Here is a 16635-nt window from a genome sequence, read left to right on the forward strand (position 1 = left end):
TCGTCGACTGCTTTACCAAAGCGATTTGATTCTTCGATAGGTTTGTTTATAAGAGCAACTTGGGTTTCCGGCTTGAAGCCCGAGTTTCGGGGCCAAGCGTGCCGTTTAAGCAGAGTGCCAGGCGCCATGGATCTTCCTGCAGTCCCCGCAGTATCCAGAGTGTTCTTTAAAACATTCTGATTGACTTGCCTGCCCTCAGCCACGAAGGCGAGTAATTTGGATTTTGCGGGTTCAGGCACATCTTGGAGACCTTCTTGTATAAGGTTCCATTTCGCATCAGCATAACTGGTAAGCAAATTGGTGTGGTTAGCTATGCATGTGGTAAAGGCAGCTGCTGTGGTAACATGTTTACCCAAGGCATATAACCTTTCAGACTCTTTATCGGGAGGTGCTTCCCCCGTAGCAAAGGGTACTCCCGCACGTTTCCGGGTGGTGGTGACCATTAGGGAATCGGGGGTGGCGTAGCCTTTAATATATTGAGGGTCCGTAGGTTATGGCTGAAATAATTTCTCCACCCTTGGATTGACTGCCTTGTCTGGTCTGGTGTGACAAGAGAAGGAGCTAGTCTTCTCTTAATGTAATTAAGGAGACGGATGGCTTGACTGGAGGTGGGGTTTTCTTTAAGAACGTCCTCCACAAAATCTTGTTCAGGTATGACTTCTTGGGAGGCGATCTGAAAGTGATCAGCTCCCTTCCTTAAGATTGCATTAAAGGCCATCTGATAGTCTATTGGCAGGCCGGGGTGGAAGGAGGGGAGTCCACACATTGAACATCTGTGTCATGATTGTGAGTAGAGATTGCCCATGGCTCTGTATCAAATTGATGAGTGTCCTCCCAGTTGTCCGTGGCATCCACCTGGTCATCTGCAGTATAGTCTTGTAGGAAGGTATTCTCTTGTTCCTCACCATAGATATCTAGGTATGTGTCCATTTGAATTTGGTCCTCAGGGTGAGTAGAAATGAAATGGTCCTGTGAAGGTTCTACATTTCCCGGAAATCTTAAGGTTGACATAGGAAGAGGATCCTCACAAGGTCTCTTGGGTGTAGGGTGCTCTGAGAGCAACAATCCTTTCAGGTGGTCCATGCACCCTTCACATTTTTCCCTGGTCCATTTAGATGAACCAAGTTGTAAAAGGTGGAAAATCTTAATTTTCTTGCCTTTGGCGCTGAAAGGAATTAGCAATAGCGCTAGAATGGCGCTAGATAAAGGCTCCTGACTATCCTCATAGTCTTCGCGAGCATCGGGAAGCTGTGGCCTGTCTTCAGACGTGTCCGCGGCACGCTCCTTGCGTTTCGGCGTTTCCTTAGGCATCAACCCCACTGCCGAAGTGATCCTCACGATACTTTTGTCGATGTCCGGCGAATCAGGGGGTGCCGTAGGCCTAGCGGTAGAAGGAGGCCTAGAGGTAGAAAAGGCGGCCTAGCGGTAGATTTGTCACCTACCGATTGACTAGAAGGCCCAACCGTAGATTGTTGTCCTACCGGGGCCTTAGGGGGCGTCGGATGAGCACGCTTCGCCGGCCAAATGTGATTTTGAAGTAGCGCCCGTAATTTTTGAAGGCCCAGTCGCAATACGCTGCTGCGGATACGGGGAAGGCTGTTGGATCTGCAAGGTCAGAGGAAACAGTAGAAATTTTCGGCGGTCCCGTTGGCCCTTTCACCAGTTTTGACGAACCCGTCGAAATTGGGGAGGGATTGTGTGCTTAGTGAGGGTTTTATGTATGCCCCCGTCGCGGGGTGTTGTCCCTGTAGCATTACTTGCATCAGGCCTGGAAGGGCCGGGACGGGCGTGGCGGACCTAGGAGGGTCCGTTGTAAGGTCAATGGCATCCAGTACGGATGCTGGGTCATCACTGGTGCCCCCGTCACTTTCAGCAGGAGCGGCGGTGGGGGAAGAAGATCCAGCCCGCGACATGCCGTAGGCAACCCACCGCTTAATGCGGCGCTCCTTAAGAGTTTTGGGTCGAAGGAGTCTACAAGCCGCGCACAGTCCTTCGTCATGATCAAGGGGTAGACAATTATTGCACTTATCGCGCTTGTACTTCCACGGGTATCTGACTCTGCAAGAGGCGCAAAACCTAAATGGTGGTCCTTCCATAGTGAAAGGTAATTAAAGAGATGACCAGACCTATAGGGTATAGAGGGGGAAAGAGGAGAGACATAGCGAAAGATATGACCACCTCGACCCCACTCTCCCTACTGTGGAGGCCAGCCAGAGGGCCCGGCCACGTGGATGATTCTGCCGCCGAATCTTAGGTGTTGAGGTCCACTGCCGTCAAAAGTTCCCACAGTCTTCGTCATAGTATCTTGAAGCACAGCCAAAGTGACTTTACGGAAATAAACCGACAAAGTTGGTAAACAAGGATAAACAATGTCTCTTATGAAGAGCTCCGCAATGGGGCGACCAGTTATCTGGGTTGAAAGAAAACAATCTGAGGGACCTCGGCATGTGAGGGATTTTGGGTACACTACACGTCACGATAGGGATAGTGTTACAGACACACCTACGCCGACGTCCCCTTTCGGTCCCCGAAAGACAAGATGCAATACTCTGCGGTTACCACTGGATGTCGCAGGACCATATGTACAGCATTTGAAACTAAGCAGATTAACAAGCATCAGAAATAAGGATACAAAGTATCCTAACTCCACTACACTGTAAGGTGGTGTGTGCAATTGTAACCATACAAGAAATTCACAGAGACACAGGGCCTCATTACAATGTTGCCGGTCCGGAAAAGTACAAGTCTGCATGTCGGAGCCGCTGTGCCCGACAGGTCTGACCCTGCCGGGCACAGCGGCCATGGTAGGCAGACTTTCACTGAAGCACCGGCACCGTTAGGAAGGGTGCCAGTGCTTCCGTGGTCCTATGGGAATGGGGACTTACAATTTTCCAGGCGCCTACCTTCCCAGACCGCTGGGGTTGGAATCCCTCGGTGTCACCGGGAAGTCAGGCGCTGGTAAATCATTCCGAGACCGGCAGGGTTACCGCCAGACTCGGAATGAGGCCCATTGTCTCTCAGTACTGACAGTCTTGGGGACTGATCAGTTTCCCCATGTGAATGAGCAAAGGTGCCAGGGAAGTAAAGCAGAAGTAAAAAAAAGGTTGAACCTTGAGACGAATGTGGCATATCCATTACTTAAAAACATACTGTACCTGCACAAGCAGTGGGTTACCAAATCGTAGCGCGCTTTCCAAGTTCTTTCTGAAAGCATCATCCAAGAAACTGGTACGTGTGATCTTGCGTTCCTTGTATTCATTCATAATAAACTCTGTGGCTTGACCAGATGGATCAATAATCAAAGGATACCTTGACAGAATAAAGCAATTGTTAACTTGCATGTATCTAACAATCGTAAAGACAGAGGTACCAACTATTCAACTGGAACCACAACTAAAACTACACTAAAAGAAAAAATGCAGGTAATGACTAACATGGAATCCGTGACCCATTGAATGTTACAGGAACCAAAGAGAAGTACCAACCCAGCCAGAGACTCAAATTTACATCTTCCTCACAACTGTCCATTTCAGTCCTCACCACCTTCACACTGCCTCTGTCACATCAAGCGTCATTCCATTCCCACACCAACTTGTGGGCCTAGGATGAATACTTGTAGTATGCAACAAAACATTATACATGGGGCTCATTAGGTAACAAACTAAAGTGTCCAACTCATACAGCATTACAGATTGCAGGATCTTTCAATCTGAACTCAACATATTAGAATGTGCAAATGTCCTCCCCCTCTGCTTCCATTAACAACCCCCCTCCCAGCCCCCATACTGTTGCATAATCTTGCAACAATGGACTGCCAAAATGGCAAAAGCCTCACAATTCAAGCCTGTTTGTTAACATTCAATTAATGAAATCAATGTTCTCCTGCATGCTTCTAGAAGAGGGCAAAATTAAATTAAGTATTTCCTTGTGCTGGTTTGCTGGGTAGACTTTTCACAAAACCAAATGGAGAGAGAACAAAAAATAAGGGAAAATACCTGTTGAAGCGTTTTAACATGATGGCATTTTCTGTGCAAAGATCATCAGCAGGCAGAGAACTTGCTTGCCAGCGAAGCCGCTCATCAGCATTGGACAGGTATTCTGTCCTCGCAATGTCTGTGCGGAACTGTGAAATGAAAAAACAAACCTATTTTTGGCCTACACAATCAGAAAAATCGAGTCTACAATCAAACTTTAAGTACCTTGATTGAAAAAGTATAAAATAAGCCACTAATTAGAGCTCAGAGGGGATAGGATTGTTAATATTTGCCTTATTGTGTGTGAAAAGCTTACTTACGAGACAGCCACCCGTAAGAGTAAGGGATAACTCAAGGGAAAGCATGTTTAACAGTACTGTTGGTATTCTCAAGCACTAACCAGAGGACCTGTACAAAATCTCCTTAACAGAAATCAAACCCTTTCTATCCCCACAACTCTGGGGTAGGCCCCATCAACTGACATACTGTAACCTTGTGCCAGTCCTCTTCACACTCCAGAAGAACAAGTTACTTCCCCCTGGTAACGTTCTTTCGATTGGATGTTCCTTCCACATATTCCACATCTTATTATTATCCTTCAAGCCTTACCTGCTTCGGAATGTTGTTTTTCAACTGGGGGCGCTGTGTGCCATTTCGTCTCGTCGATGTCCCTTGAGGGCCTCCGTTTGACTGTCGGCGTCATCATCAGTATCAGTATAAATAGCGCATGTAGCGTCCGTTGGCTTTAGCTCTGTTTTTTCTTTTCCCCCTCCTGTAGAGGAAGTTACCAGGCGTACCATAGACCGTAGGCTCCAAGAAAGCATAATGTGTAAAGACACGTAAATTCTACAGTGGGGTAGGCTGGGAGGGGCGATGAGGAATACGTGGGAAGAACATCCACTCGAAAGAACGTTACCAGGGGGAAGTAACTTGTTCGTCGAATGGATTGTGTCCTCCCACATGTTCCTCATCTTATGATAGACTCCCAAAGCAGTAATAATTTGGTGGTGGGAGTACAAATTATATTTTGTCCTAACTTACGAACTGAATGAAGGACTGCTTTTCCAAATTGTCCTTAACTGGAAGATGAATTCAGGCAGTAATGTTTACAAACGTGTGAACAGATGACCAAGTGGCCGCTGCACACATGTCTTTGACTGGGACACCTCTTGTGATGCTGGAAATGCATTGGGGGAACAGGGCCGCCATGTCCTTGTCCTGGACTCCTTTTATCATGTGTGTTCTGTGTTATTTTCTGCACAGGAGTCCTTGTGGGACTCCTGGCAGTGCAGCTCTTCCTCTTCTTGGTTATGGTGAACAGACCCTTGGGATACCCTTATGGCACTCATGGGTGGGGGTACAACCCTGTACCACTAGCGTTTGATTTTGGGGACCTATGTGTGGCCCACAGAGCAGGGTATGGACTGGTAGCAGCACTATGCTGAATTTGACAGGTGCTCTTAGTATCCTCCATTTTGGGATACCCAGGCTCTGCCAATGAAATCAGTTATGATATGATATTTTATTTATATCACGCTCATACACAGGTGTTTAAGAGCGTAGCAAGGGAGGGTAACAGGGGAGAACAAAACCAATGATCTTCCTAGGCCCAGTGACATTGAGAAGGCAAGGGAGGGGGGGAACAGTGGAGATTCCTGATAGGAGACAAGATGGGCCCTGTGTCCTCTTGCTTTGTATTCCCTGTAAACTTGTATTCCCTGTAAACTTGTATTCCCGAAGTCCTGGGAAGCCCTGACTCTGTCCCTTCTCCCTGACCTGCTGTGGGGTGGAAGTTTCATATATGGTATTCTGGGGAAATCTAGGCCAGACTGGCTGGAGCCTTCCCAATGATTGTATGTTTTGGGCACGCCCGTGGGGTGGGACCTGGGTGAATGGAGTGTGTGACGAATACGCATTTCATGTTGTGGGTGTCTAATATTTGGTGGTTGACACAATGACTGAGACAGCCATGCCCGAAAGTGGTGTGAATGCAGTATGGAGAACTGAATGGCAGAGTGCTTGTCCGAATCCACATTCCGTGTTGTTAGTGTCTGGATGGAGAAGAATGGCCTGAATGCACTGTGAGCCTGATTGGCTGCCTGAATGCCCTTCTGAATGATTGGTTGCCTCAGTGTGACCCTGCAGAGTGAATGGGAGATCAAAAGTATATCTAGGGGCCTCTCACTGATGGAAATCGTTCAGAAGCTGAAGTTGACACTTGATGTTTAACCTTGAAGCCTGCTGGAAGAAGAATTGCTGCTGCTGAACCTTGTGGAATGTGCTCTCAAGCCTTCCGATGGGTCGAAAGCAAGACCTCCATTACGTCATCCGGGAGGTCCCAATCCTTTTATCTCAACCTATCAGAAACCATGTGTGAAGGTTGAGAGTCTTGACCTCTGGATGGAGAACCCAACACTCCTGTCGTGTGAGAAGGTCCTCCCTTTGTGGAAGACATATTGGAGGGCAGATGGACATGTCCGCAAGGTCCAGGACCATGTCCCAACGGGCAAATCCGGGGCAATTAAGATAATGACTTTCCCGCACTTTCTCATCCTACTGCTCACGTGAGGAATGGCGGGGACTGGAGGAAACGCATACAGGAGTGGAAACTAACAGTCCACCATGAACACGTCTCCTAGAGCTCCCCTTGGAGGAAATTCCCTGGAGCAAAACTATTCGCACTGGCGGTTGACACTGGTCGTGAACAGATCCACTAGAGGGGTTCTCCAAAGGGTGAAGATCTCTTGAAGGACTTCCTGAGCTAGTTCCCACTCACGGGAGACTGCTCTGCCTGCTCAAAGCATCCGCCGCCGTGTTCTCCTCTACGGCTAGATGAACTGCTGATAGGGAGATTCCAACTTGAATTGCTCAGAACCAGACCTACACTGCCTATCTGCACAGTTGTAGTGACCATAAACAACCTCTCTTGTTGAGGTAGTACATGTGTTGTCCGTCATTATCAGGACATTCTTTCCCCGTACAGGGGGCAGAAAGACCTTCAGCGCTTGTCTGATTGCCCTGAGCTCTAAAAGATTGATATGTAGTTTGGACTCCGAGACCAACAACCGCTGATTGTCAGATCGCTGGCATGGGCTCCCCACCCCGTGAGTGAGGCGTCCGTCACTACCGTTATCTCCGGCCATGGCTGCCAAAAAGATTCTCCCTTCAGAATGTTGTCTTTGCAAGCCCACCACAGAAGGTCCTGTGCGACTCTGCTCAGAACTTGAAGGTGGTTCGACATTCATCCTAAGAATTGGGAACATTGAATTCCGAGAGACCATTGGAGGGATCTCATTCTCAGGCGAGCCTCTGGCACCAGGAAAATGCAGCATGCCATGAGACCGAGATCCTCAAAAGAAATTGAAGGCCGGAAGGCGCTGGACACTCTGGAATTTGGTGACCATTTCCAGAATGTGTTGAGCCTTCACCCAGTGTGGCAAGGGCTTTCCCAGAGGAAGCATCGAGGACTGCTCCAATAAATTGGGAGTCTTTGAGATGGTATCATGTGGGACTTCTTGTAATTGAGGGAAAAGTCCAGTCTGGGAGAGAGTGGCAGATTATGTTAAGATGTATGGGTAGACGGGACTCCCCCTACTCTCCTGAGACTCGCTGCCACCACCGCCATTATCTTAGTGAAAACCCTCGGGCGTAGGTTCGCCGAATGGTAGAACACTAAATTGATCATGAGAACAGCCAACGGCGAACCTCCGGTACTTTCTGTGCTCGAGATAGATTGGCACTTGAAAGTAAGCATCCTGAAGGTCAAATGACACCATCCAGTCTTCGAGTTGGAGGGCCTGGAGGATCAGAGAAAGGGTAACCCATCTTGAATTTGTCCTTCCTGAGGAACTTGTTCAAGTTTCTAAAGTCCAAGATGGGTCTCAATCCTCCGTCCTTCTTGTGAAATAGAAAATACTGGAGTACCAACCTTTGTTCCTCTCCGCCACAGGTACCAGTTCTATAGCACCTTTCTCTAGCAGGGTCAAAATTCCCTGCACAAGGAGCGGATCCAGAATTTTGAAAGAGTTGCTCCTTGGTGGATGATCCCAAGGCCTTTTTTGAAAAGTACGGCAATAACCTTGGGCTATGGTTTCCAGTGCCCAAGCATCGGAAGTAATGCCCCGCCATTCATTCAGATGCTGAGAAAGTCTGCCTTCCACCAGTGTCTTGTGGGTTAAGGCCTCAGAGTGGTTTGCGGCGGCCGAGGGTAAACTGCCTGCTTGGGCTGATTTAGCACCTCCCCTCATCCACCACAAGGGAATCGTCTCTGACCTCTATGACTGACTTGTCCTCTTCCTCTTCCAACTGAGGAGTAGAATCGAAAGGACTTACCCCTCCAAGATGATGAACTGGGGTAGGAGTGCTGAGGCGGTCTAATGGCGGCACTAAGCTTTAGCCGCCGCTTTTGAGGTCTGCAGCTTTTCAAGGATTTGATCAGCCTTGCTGCCAAACAGCCTTGAGTCGTCAACGGGCATATTGAGGAGTCTAGACGGCACATCTGGTGAAAATCCTGATTTCCTCAACCATGCACATCTGCGCAACACAGTGCTAATTGTCATGGATCCCGCTGATGCCATCTGCAGTATCCAGACCTGACTGGAGGCATTCACACATTGCCTCCTTACCATCCTTGATGATAGCCAGGAAGCCATCTCTTTGTTCTCCTTCTGGGATGTGGTCAGCCGCCATAGCTACACAGTCCCCACAGGATAAACGTAAACTTTGACAAGAAACATGTTGTGTTAGTTGATTTTAAAGCCATACTTCCAGCAGTAAATATTTTTCTCGCTCATGCATCCACCCTCTTATCATCCCTATCGGGAGGGTAAGAAGGGTATGCTGATGGCTTGGTAGATGTAGCAGCTTGAACCACCAAACTCTCTGGTGTTGGGAGCTTTGTTAAATACTCTGGGTCACTGCTAGATAGCCTATATTTCTTTGTAAACATTGTATTTACTGCAACTGCAGTCTCTGGAATTTCCACATTTGTTGAAACTCTTTTTTGTAGTGCAATGTGAAAAGGCAAAATTGGATCTCTTTGGGGACCCTGATCCAAAATATCTGTCAGGTCACCCTGCTCGAAAGAAGGTGTAGGCCTGCTCCAACATAAAAATTCGACCACCTTGCTCATTAGTTGCCTGTATGAGGAGTCAGTGTGGTCAGTAGAATCTGGTTGGCCAAATTCCAGTTCTGGAGAGGTATCTATACCACTGGCTTATTGTAGGTTATCATACAAGTCTTTGAACCAAGACTCCTCAGAAATCAACTCCTCTAGCACATTTATGTTGGCATACTGTAAACCAAATGGTGGTATATTATCGTCTGAAGGTTCATTGTCTTCATAGATTGAAGTTAAAGACTTTAAAAAAATGTTTCTTAGGCAAGGGTTGGAAAACCTTTGCCTGAGTAGCTATTGGTCAACAACTTCGAAGAAATCGTCGACAACGACTTGGAGGTTGGAGTCGATTTTGTGTGAGTCGACTTCGACACTGGCGTTGACGGCTCAGACGGCGTTACGAGGCCGTCTAGTTACCGACTTGCGTTTTTTCGAAGGCACCCTCGATGGACTGGATTCCTGGTTTGTTGAAGCCCTCTACGATTTTTCATCTGATCAAGATTTCTCTTGATGTAGTTTTGGCTTATGGCTCGGACACTATGGTCCTTATTCACATAACTTTTTGCAATGGGGTTTTGCCATCATAAAACACTTCTGTGAATTAGGCCCAAAGATTTCAAAGTTTTCGTCGTCGGCTTGCCTTTGTCTTCTTGATGCAGATCGACAAGGGAATGGGCTTTCTGCTTGTCCTTTGAGGGCCAGGGCTGCATTTGCAAAGATTTTAAGCATTTCTTTACGAAATGCATCGCATTTATTTGGGGAGTTGATTTAGCTGGACATTTGATTACCTTGGCCGAGGAATCACTGGAGGCCGAAGGTGACCTGTGACACTGTTTCTGGGTCTTCTTCGAAGAAGAATGGTGCGATCGACTTCTCGATCGAGATCTTTTCTGTCGAAGTAGAATCTCTCGACTCATCGGATTTTCTTTTTGGACTCTTCGAAAGGAGACTTTGAAGGCATCCTCCCCACTGCCAATTTACCTTTACACTCCCTCAGAGCATTTTCGGTGATCGCCTGACAGGAATTACAGTCGGAGGTACGGTGACTGGTACCAAGACACCAGAGACATATGCTGTGGGGGTTGGTGATAGACATCTTCGATCCACAGTCTTGGCACTTATTTAAGCCTATCTTAAGCATTGATGGAGCCGACGGAGAAGACATAACATGGTGGAGTTCAGTGAAGCGTGCTGTAATTATTCAAAGCGTTAACTTGGAAAAACGGAACTGAAGCCAACGGGAGCTGTGTGTGCCATTTATACGGATGACGTCGACAGTCGAACAGTCGAGGAACACTGACTAGACGAGATGGCACACAGCGCCCCTGGTCGAAAACAAATTCTGAAGCAGCTTAAGCTGGAAGAATAATTATCATAAGATGAGGAATACGTGGGCGGGCACAATCCATTCGAATGTTGATTATTGGCATTTTGAAATCGGCTTGTTCAACCAAACTGTGGCCTCTACAGTACCCCTGATACAGTTTACCTTCCCCTAACCATCTTGCTGGCTCTTTGGCACCTCCCTCGTATTTCATATCTGGGGATGCTTTACATCCAATGCGCTGTTGTAATGTTATTTCCCTGCATATGTGAACCTCAGATCTAGATGCGTTTTTTTGCATCTGCTTCGCTGTCAATATTTGCCTTTTTCCATGTGCATTAGATTGTCAAATCTAGGCGTCTCTTGCATCTGCTGCCATGTAGACTGACCAGAAAATCCTCTACTCACCACACTAGAGCTGCTAACCACTTCCTACTCGAAACTCCCAGATTCAGACTAACTAAAGCGGGTGGAGCAAGCTTCCCGGTTAGAGCTGCCCGTGCCTGGAATGCACTCCCTACTGCATTGAGAGCTAATTTACCCTACTCTAGATTCAGATATAATGTGAAAAGCTGGCTTTGGACCAATGACAACTAACATACTGATCTTCTGTTCTAGGCCCGGACCAATCATTGCACATAATTACTCTGATACTTCCGATACCGGACTACAGACTATCTCATTGCCCTGTGATGTTAGGGACCCACATCTTGTATCTCTTGTATATTTGTATTGTATATACGCTAATAACACATATTATGCATCTTCTGTATGTATCCTCTGTATGTATGTAACCTAAGCTTAAGTATTCGTGGGACTGCTGCGCCCGGCTACCCGTGGGTTTGGAGTGCATTATCAAATAATAAACTAAACTAAATGCTGCCTTTTTCCATGTATGTTTGATTTTCAAATCTTGGTGTGTTTTTAATTCACCTGTTTCCCATGTTGAATTGTTGCATCTCCTTGTTTCTGCTGGAGGCACCATATTGAGCATTTTGTAACCTTCTCGCCCTGAAAATTAGCCATTCTCCATGAGTGTTTGATAATCCTTGCCTTCTAACTACAACCTTGACTTGCATTGCTAGTATGTTGCAGGGTAATTGCATCTCAATGTAATTGTTTTCTGCTGCATTTTTAGCACTTTGTTGGAAAGTTGTTTTTAGATGTGCCTTTAAACCTGGGCATCGATTCTTATCTGCTGCATTTTTAGCGCTCACTCAGTCTGGGTACTTAAAATCCTGCGATCTTTGCACAGCCTGTTCAACCACCCCCACCACCCCCCCATTCATCTGTGCCTGCTTGGCTGCTAGGTCGTCTGGTGAGTTTATTTGTGTACTGTGCAGCTCCCCTGTCTGTCCTTCTCCCTCATCACTCACATGTCGCTCTCTATATCCCCCCCATCTATTCTAACTGCTACTCTATCACCTATCCTATCTCTCACAAAGTCTGGAAGAAAAAAGCTCAAAAAAGCTCACTTGGCCTCTGAGCCAGGCCTACCTATTACTGACACCTACGTCAATGCTACTTTCAGGCAGACTATTACTGACATCCTCTTTTCTGTCCCCTCCCCGGGTTTATGGACTCCCCACTTGGTCTCCACTCTCTCCCCTTTTACCCATTAATGGTGGTACTAGTTGGGAAGTACTATTGGCATACTTCTCATCCTCTAGGCGCAGCATTAATGTCTATCACAATGGCACTATCATGGCCCAAGGCTCTCAACCTACCCCTTTCCTTGACCAGCACCTGCCCCTCTCTCATTAACTTACTCCCTTTTCCAGCTACTACTCCTACCTCCTTGCGAACCTCTACACAACCACCAACGGGAATACCATGCCCTTGTACTCCTGTTAGTTAAGATTCTACCTTTAGTGCTAAATCTACCTCACTTGTGAGAACCAGAGAACTTTGTTGCTGGACTGGTATTATATTTGTCCTTATTACGTACGCAGGGCGTACCTCTGATCTGTACCCCTCCCCGGAAGATCTTTAAGGCTGGCAACCTTATTCACATTGCCACTCTCAACTCTTGCTCTGCCGTCAAACACTCCTCTGAGGTATGCCACCTCCTTGAAGAACTAGACCTTGATGTCCTTGGTCTTACTGAGCCATGGTTCACTGCCAGCTCTGTCACAAGCTTTGACACTCCCCTCCCTGATGGCTACAAGATCCTCTCAGTACCCAGATCCTCCCGGTCCTGTGGGGGGGGGGGGGTGGGTAGCCCTGATCTTTCCTGAGTGGATTCCTGCCTCTATCATTCCCACTCAGACCTACTCCTCTTTTGAATGCCTTGTCTGTAGGCTTTCTCTCTCGCCTACCCATTCTCTTACCCATTCCCTTACTGTGGTTACTATCTACCGGCCTCCTGGTCAAATCACCTCATTTCTCTGAGTGGGCAGACCTCTCCTCCCTCCTGGCCTCTACCACTCAACTCCTCCTCCTCCTCCTCCTCCTCCTCCTCCTCCTCCTCCTCCTCCTCCTCCTCCTCCTCCTCCTCCTTGGTGACCTAAATATACATTTAGACTCTCCGTGCTCCTCCTCTGTACTCTTCCGTGACCTCTGCGACTCCCTCTCTCTGTCCATCCTCCCCTCTGGCCCGACTCACTCTGCAGGACACACACTCGATGTCTTGATCTCCTCCCACTTCATCCCTCTGACCACTCTTCTCTCCTGGAGCGATCACTCCCTCATCTCATCTCTCCCTCTCTTCCCCTCAAGCCAAGCCTACCCAAACACTGCCACCTACCTTCTCGGACATCCGGCCCATGAAGCGTGTGTCAGTTGAGGCTTCTGCTGCCACTTTATCTCCCCCACCCCTCCACCTTTGGCTGTCTCACATCCTGACACAGCCCTGTCTCTGCTCTACTCTTCAATTTCTGACACGCTTGATGCTCTTGCCTCTGTCATGAGGATCCGTTTGAAGTCCAAAGCCAAGGGCAATTCCTGGTATGACTCTGACCTAGCTACACTTAAACGTAAGTGTAGGGCAGCTGAGAGGAAATGGATTCATTTAAAAAACCCAGGACATCCTGTCCACCCTCTCCTTCCACACCCCTCCTCTTCCCTCTCCATCTGTGCTTGCTGACCCTCCTTTAGCCACCCTCCCACCATCCTCATCGTCCTTTCCTCTTTTCACCCCTGACAAGGTTGCTAGACAAGTCTGATCTGTGAAAGCCTCTTCAAAACAGGTTCATCCCTGTTCCTCTAAAACCATCAAGGACCACACTGACACCCTAGCTCCGGCCCTTGCTGATTTTTGCAACCACTCCTTTGCCTCTGGATCCTTCCCCTCCCATCTGAAGCACTCCCTTGTGCATACTCTTCTCAAGAAACCCACAGCTGATCCTTCTTGTCCAGCTAACTATCGCCCAATTTCCATTACTCCCTTTCTTGGCAAACTCCTAGAAAAGTTGGCCATCTCTCAGCTTAACCTTCATTCCAATTCTGTTGGCTGTCTCCATGACCAGCAGTCTGGCTTCAGAGCTGCCAGAAGCACGGAAACTGCTCTCCTGAACATCCGTGAAGATCTGCTCTCCAACCTTGACTCTAACATTCCCTCTGTCCTCCTCCTCCATCTCTCTTCTGCCTTCGACACGGTCAACCATACCATCCTGCTCAACCGTCTCCATGATAACCTGGGCATCACCGATCAGGCTCTGGCCTGGCTGACCTCTTTCCTCTCAGATCGACCCCTCCCAGGTCCAACTTGGGTTCTTCCTTTCATCCATCTTCCGCTCTACCTGTGGTGTTCCCCAGGGGTCTAACCTCTCGCCCTGGCTTTTCAACTAATACCTGGCAACTCTCGCCCACTGCATTGCCATTTTCTGCTCAAATTTCCAGTGCTATGATGATGACACTCAACTCATTTTCAGGCTTCTCTGCCACCTCCTCTCCCTCTCTCATCTCGGATTGCCTAACTGCCATTCAAGATTGGTGTACCGCCAATGATCTTTGTCTGAATGCCAGCAAGACGGAGATCCTCCTCATCGGCACACCTTCACCATCCTTTCCCCTCACTCTCTGGCCGGCCTCACTTGGCCCTTCTCCTACCCCCTCCTGCGAGGCTAAGAACCTCAGGGTCATCTTTGACTCCACCCTTTCCTTCTCCGCCCACATCTGAGATCTCTAAAAAGTCAAATTTCCGACTGCACCTCCTCAGAGGTATTCTGCCTTTCCTCTCCTTCCCCCAGAAGCTCATGGTATCCCAAGCTCTGGTTCTGTCTAGCTTGGGCTATTGTAACAGCCTCTTTCTAAATCTACCTGCCTCTACTCTCCCACCCTCTAACTAATCCAGAACAGGACTGCAAGACTTGTCCTTGGCCTCAAGCCCTGGGATCGTATCTCTCCATCTCTGAAATCTCTCCACTGGCTCCCAGTGGATGCAAGGATTAAATTCAAAACCCTCTGCATTGTCCACAAGGCTTTCTGGGGCCTGGGTCCAAAATACCTTCAGCTATCCCTCCGCAAATACCTCCCCTCTCGAGCTCTTCGCTCCTCTACCTCCAACTCCCTCAGGGTCAGTCGTTTTTCTAAGAAACGAGCTGGAGTTAGATCTCTGTCTTCGGCTGGGGCTTCCCTCTGGAACAGCCTCCCTGCCACTCTAAAACTTGGAGAATCATCTCCGGTTCCAGAAGCATCTCAAGACCTTCCTCTTCTCTTCTGCCTTCGCTCCCCCTCTCCCCTGCTGATCTGTTCTCTCTTGGCACCGTGCACCTGGCCACCCTCTGTCCTTCGGGCCCAGGTACCTGCTCATCCTGCCACCCTCCCGCACGGCCTCCGGGCCACCCCTTGCACTGGGGTCTGTATCTGTACCCATACAGCCCCCCCCTTTTTCTTCCTGCACTTATCAAACCTACCCTGTCTGCTGCCTTAAACCTAGCACTTGCAAATTGCTGGCTGCATTACCACTGTTTATTAGTTATCTATTGTTATTTATCTGTTTCTCCTCTACTTCACACTTTCTACTTCTCCCCCCTTCCATGCACTTTTCTCCTCCCCCCTCCCATGCACTTGCGCATTCTCAAGGTCACTGGGCCTAGTAAGATCGCTGTTTTGTTCTCCCCTATTCCTCTCCCTTGCCTTGTCGCGCTCTGAAACACTTGTGTATGAGCACCATAGAAATAAAATATTAATCTATCAATTCCTCAGTGAGTGGGAACCTTTTTGAACACTCACAGATCCTTTTACTCTTTTTTTCTACCTTTTAAAGACAATTTTTTGTAAAGGTTTCTTGTAAACCATAAAAAAAAAAAAAAAACAAGTTACCTACTTGTAACTGTTCTGCACCACGGGTCTGGCATGTATTCACATGCTCATGAATATTCCCAGTCGTCAGGCTGGGAATCCTCGGTAAAGAAAAAATCAGTTTCACTTCTGAACTGTCTTTCTCCTAATAACCAATCACTGGTCTCTGGGTCCTACTGCCCCCAGCCAATGAATGCCCTCTACCTAAGCCCCTCCTCTGGCAGCCATCTTCAGATTTGGTAGCACGTAAAGTGGCAGTAGGACCAAGAGAAGAGCCGCAGAGGGGTAGGTGGGAGGATCGCATGTGAATCTATGCCAGACCCATGCTGGAGAACAACAGTTACAGGTAAGTAACTTGTTCCTTCTCCAGCATGGGGTCTGGCATGGATTCACATGTTCATGAATAAAGAATACATAGTGGTACACACATGCACAACCACGGGAGGTGGCAGGGTTCAACATTAAGTATCTCTTACCGCTTCACCAGGCTCACCTTCAAACGAACAGGTTGCGCAGCACTGCTTGGCCGACTCAGGACTCCTCCCTGGAATCCCGGTCGACGCAGTAGAAGTTCCTGAAGGTGTGCGTTGACCTCTACATAGCAGCCCTGCAGATGTCAAGCAGGGGCACACCAGACAGGAACACCATAGTTGCAGCGATCACTCTGGTTGAATGGGCTCTCGGACAGCCAGGCAACGGTCGGTTTGCCAACCGGTGACAATGGGTGACGAAGCCGGAGAGCCACCTGGAAATGGAAGCCTTGGAGAGGGCCTTCCCATGGAAAACTTTGTATGGTCCACATAGAACTTCAGCGCTCTCGCCACATCCAGCGACTGCAAAGTCCTCTCAGCCGGCGACAAGGCATCAGGAAGAATACAGGTAACAAGCGCTTGTTTAGATGGAAGTCCGACGGCACCTAGGGCATGAAGGAGGGGTGCATGGGAGCACCACCCTCACCTCATGCATTGTCAAATAAG

At 48.3% G+C, this 16635-nt stretch overlaps 1 protein-coding gene across 1 annotated transcript in view; it reads right to left on the minus strand.

Annotated features, from left to right (window-relative positions):
• DYNC1H1 (dynein cytoplasmic 1 heavy chain 1) overlaps positions 1-16635 on the minus strand; it is a 2031190-nt gene that overhangs the window by 834419 nt on the left and 1180136 nt on the right. Inside the window, exons 56-57 of the mRNA XM_069637760.1 lie at positions 3996-4123; positions 3156-3309 (exon numbers count right to left, since the gene is read on the minus strand). Of these exons, the coding sequence (XP_069493861.1) occupies positions 3156-3309; positions 3996-4123 (282 nt within the window). The remainder of the gene's footprint in view (positions 1-3155; positions 3310-3995; positions 4124-16635) is intronic.

This window comes from Ambystoma mexicanum, chromosome 14 (assembly GCF_040938575.1).
Source record: "Ambystoma mexicanum isolate Mex_15411 chromosome 14, UKY_AmexF1_1, whole genome shotgun sequence".
In the NCBI taxonomy this organism is placed as follows: domain Eukaryota; kingdom Metazoa; phylum Chordata; class Amphibia; order Caudata; family Ambystomatidae; genus Ambystoma; species Ambystoma mexicanum.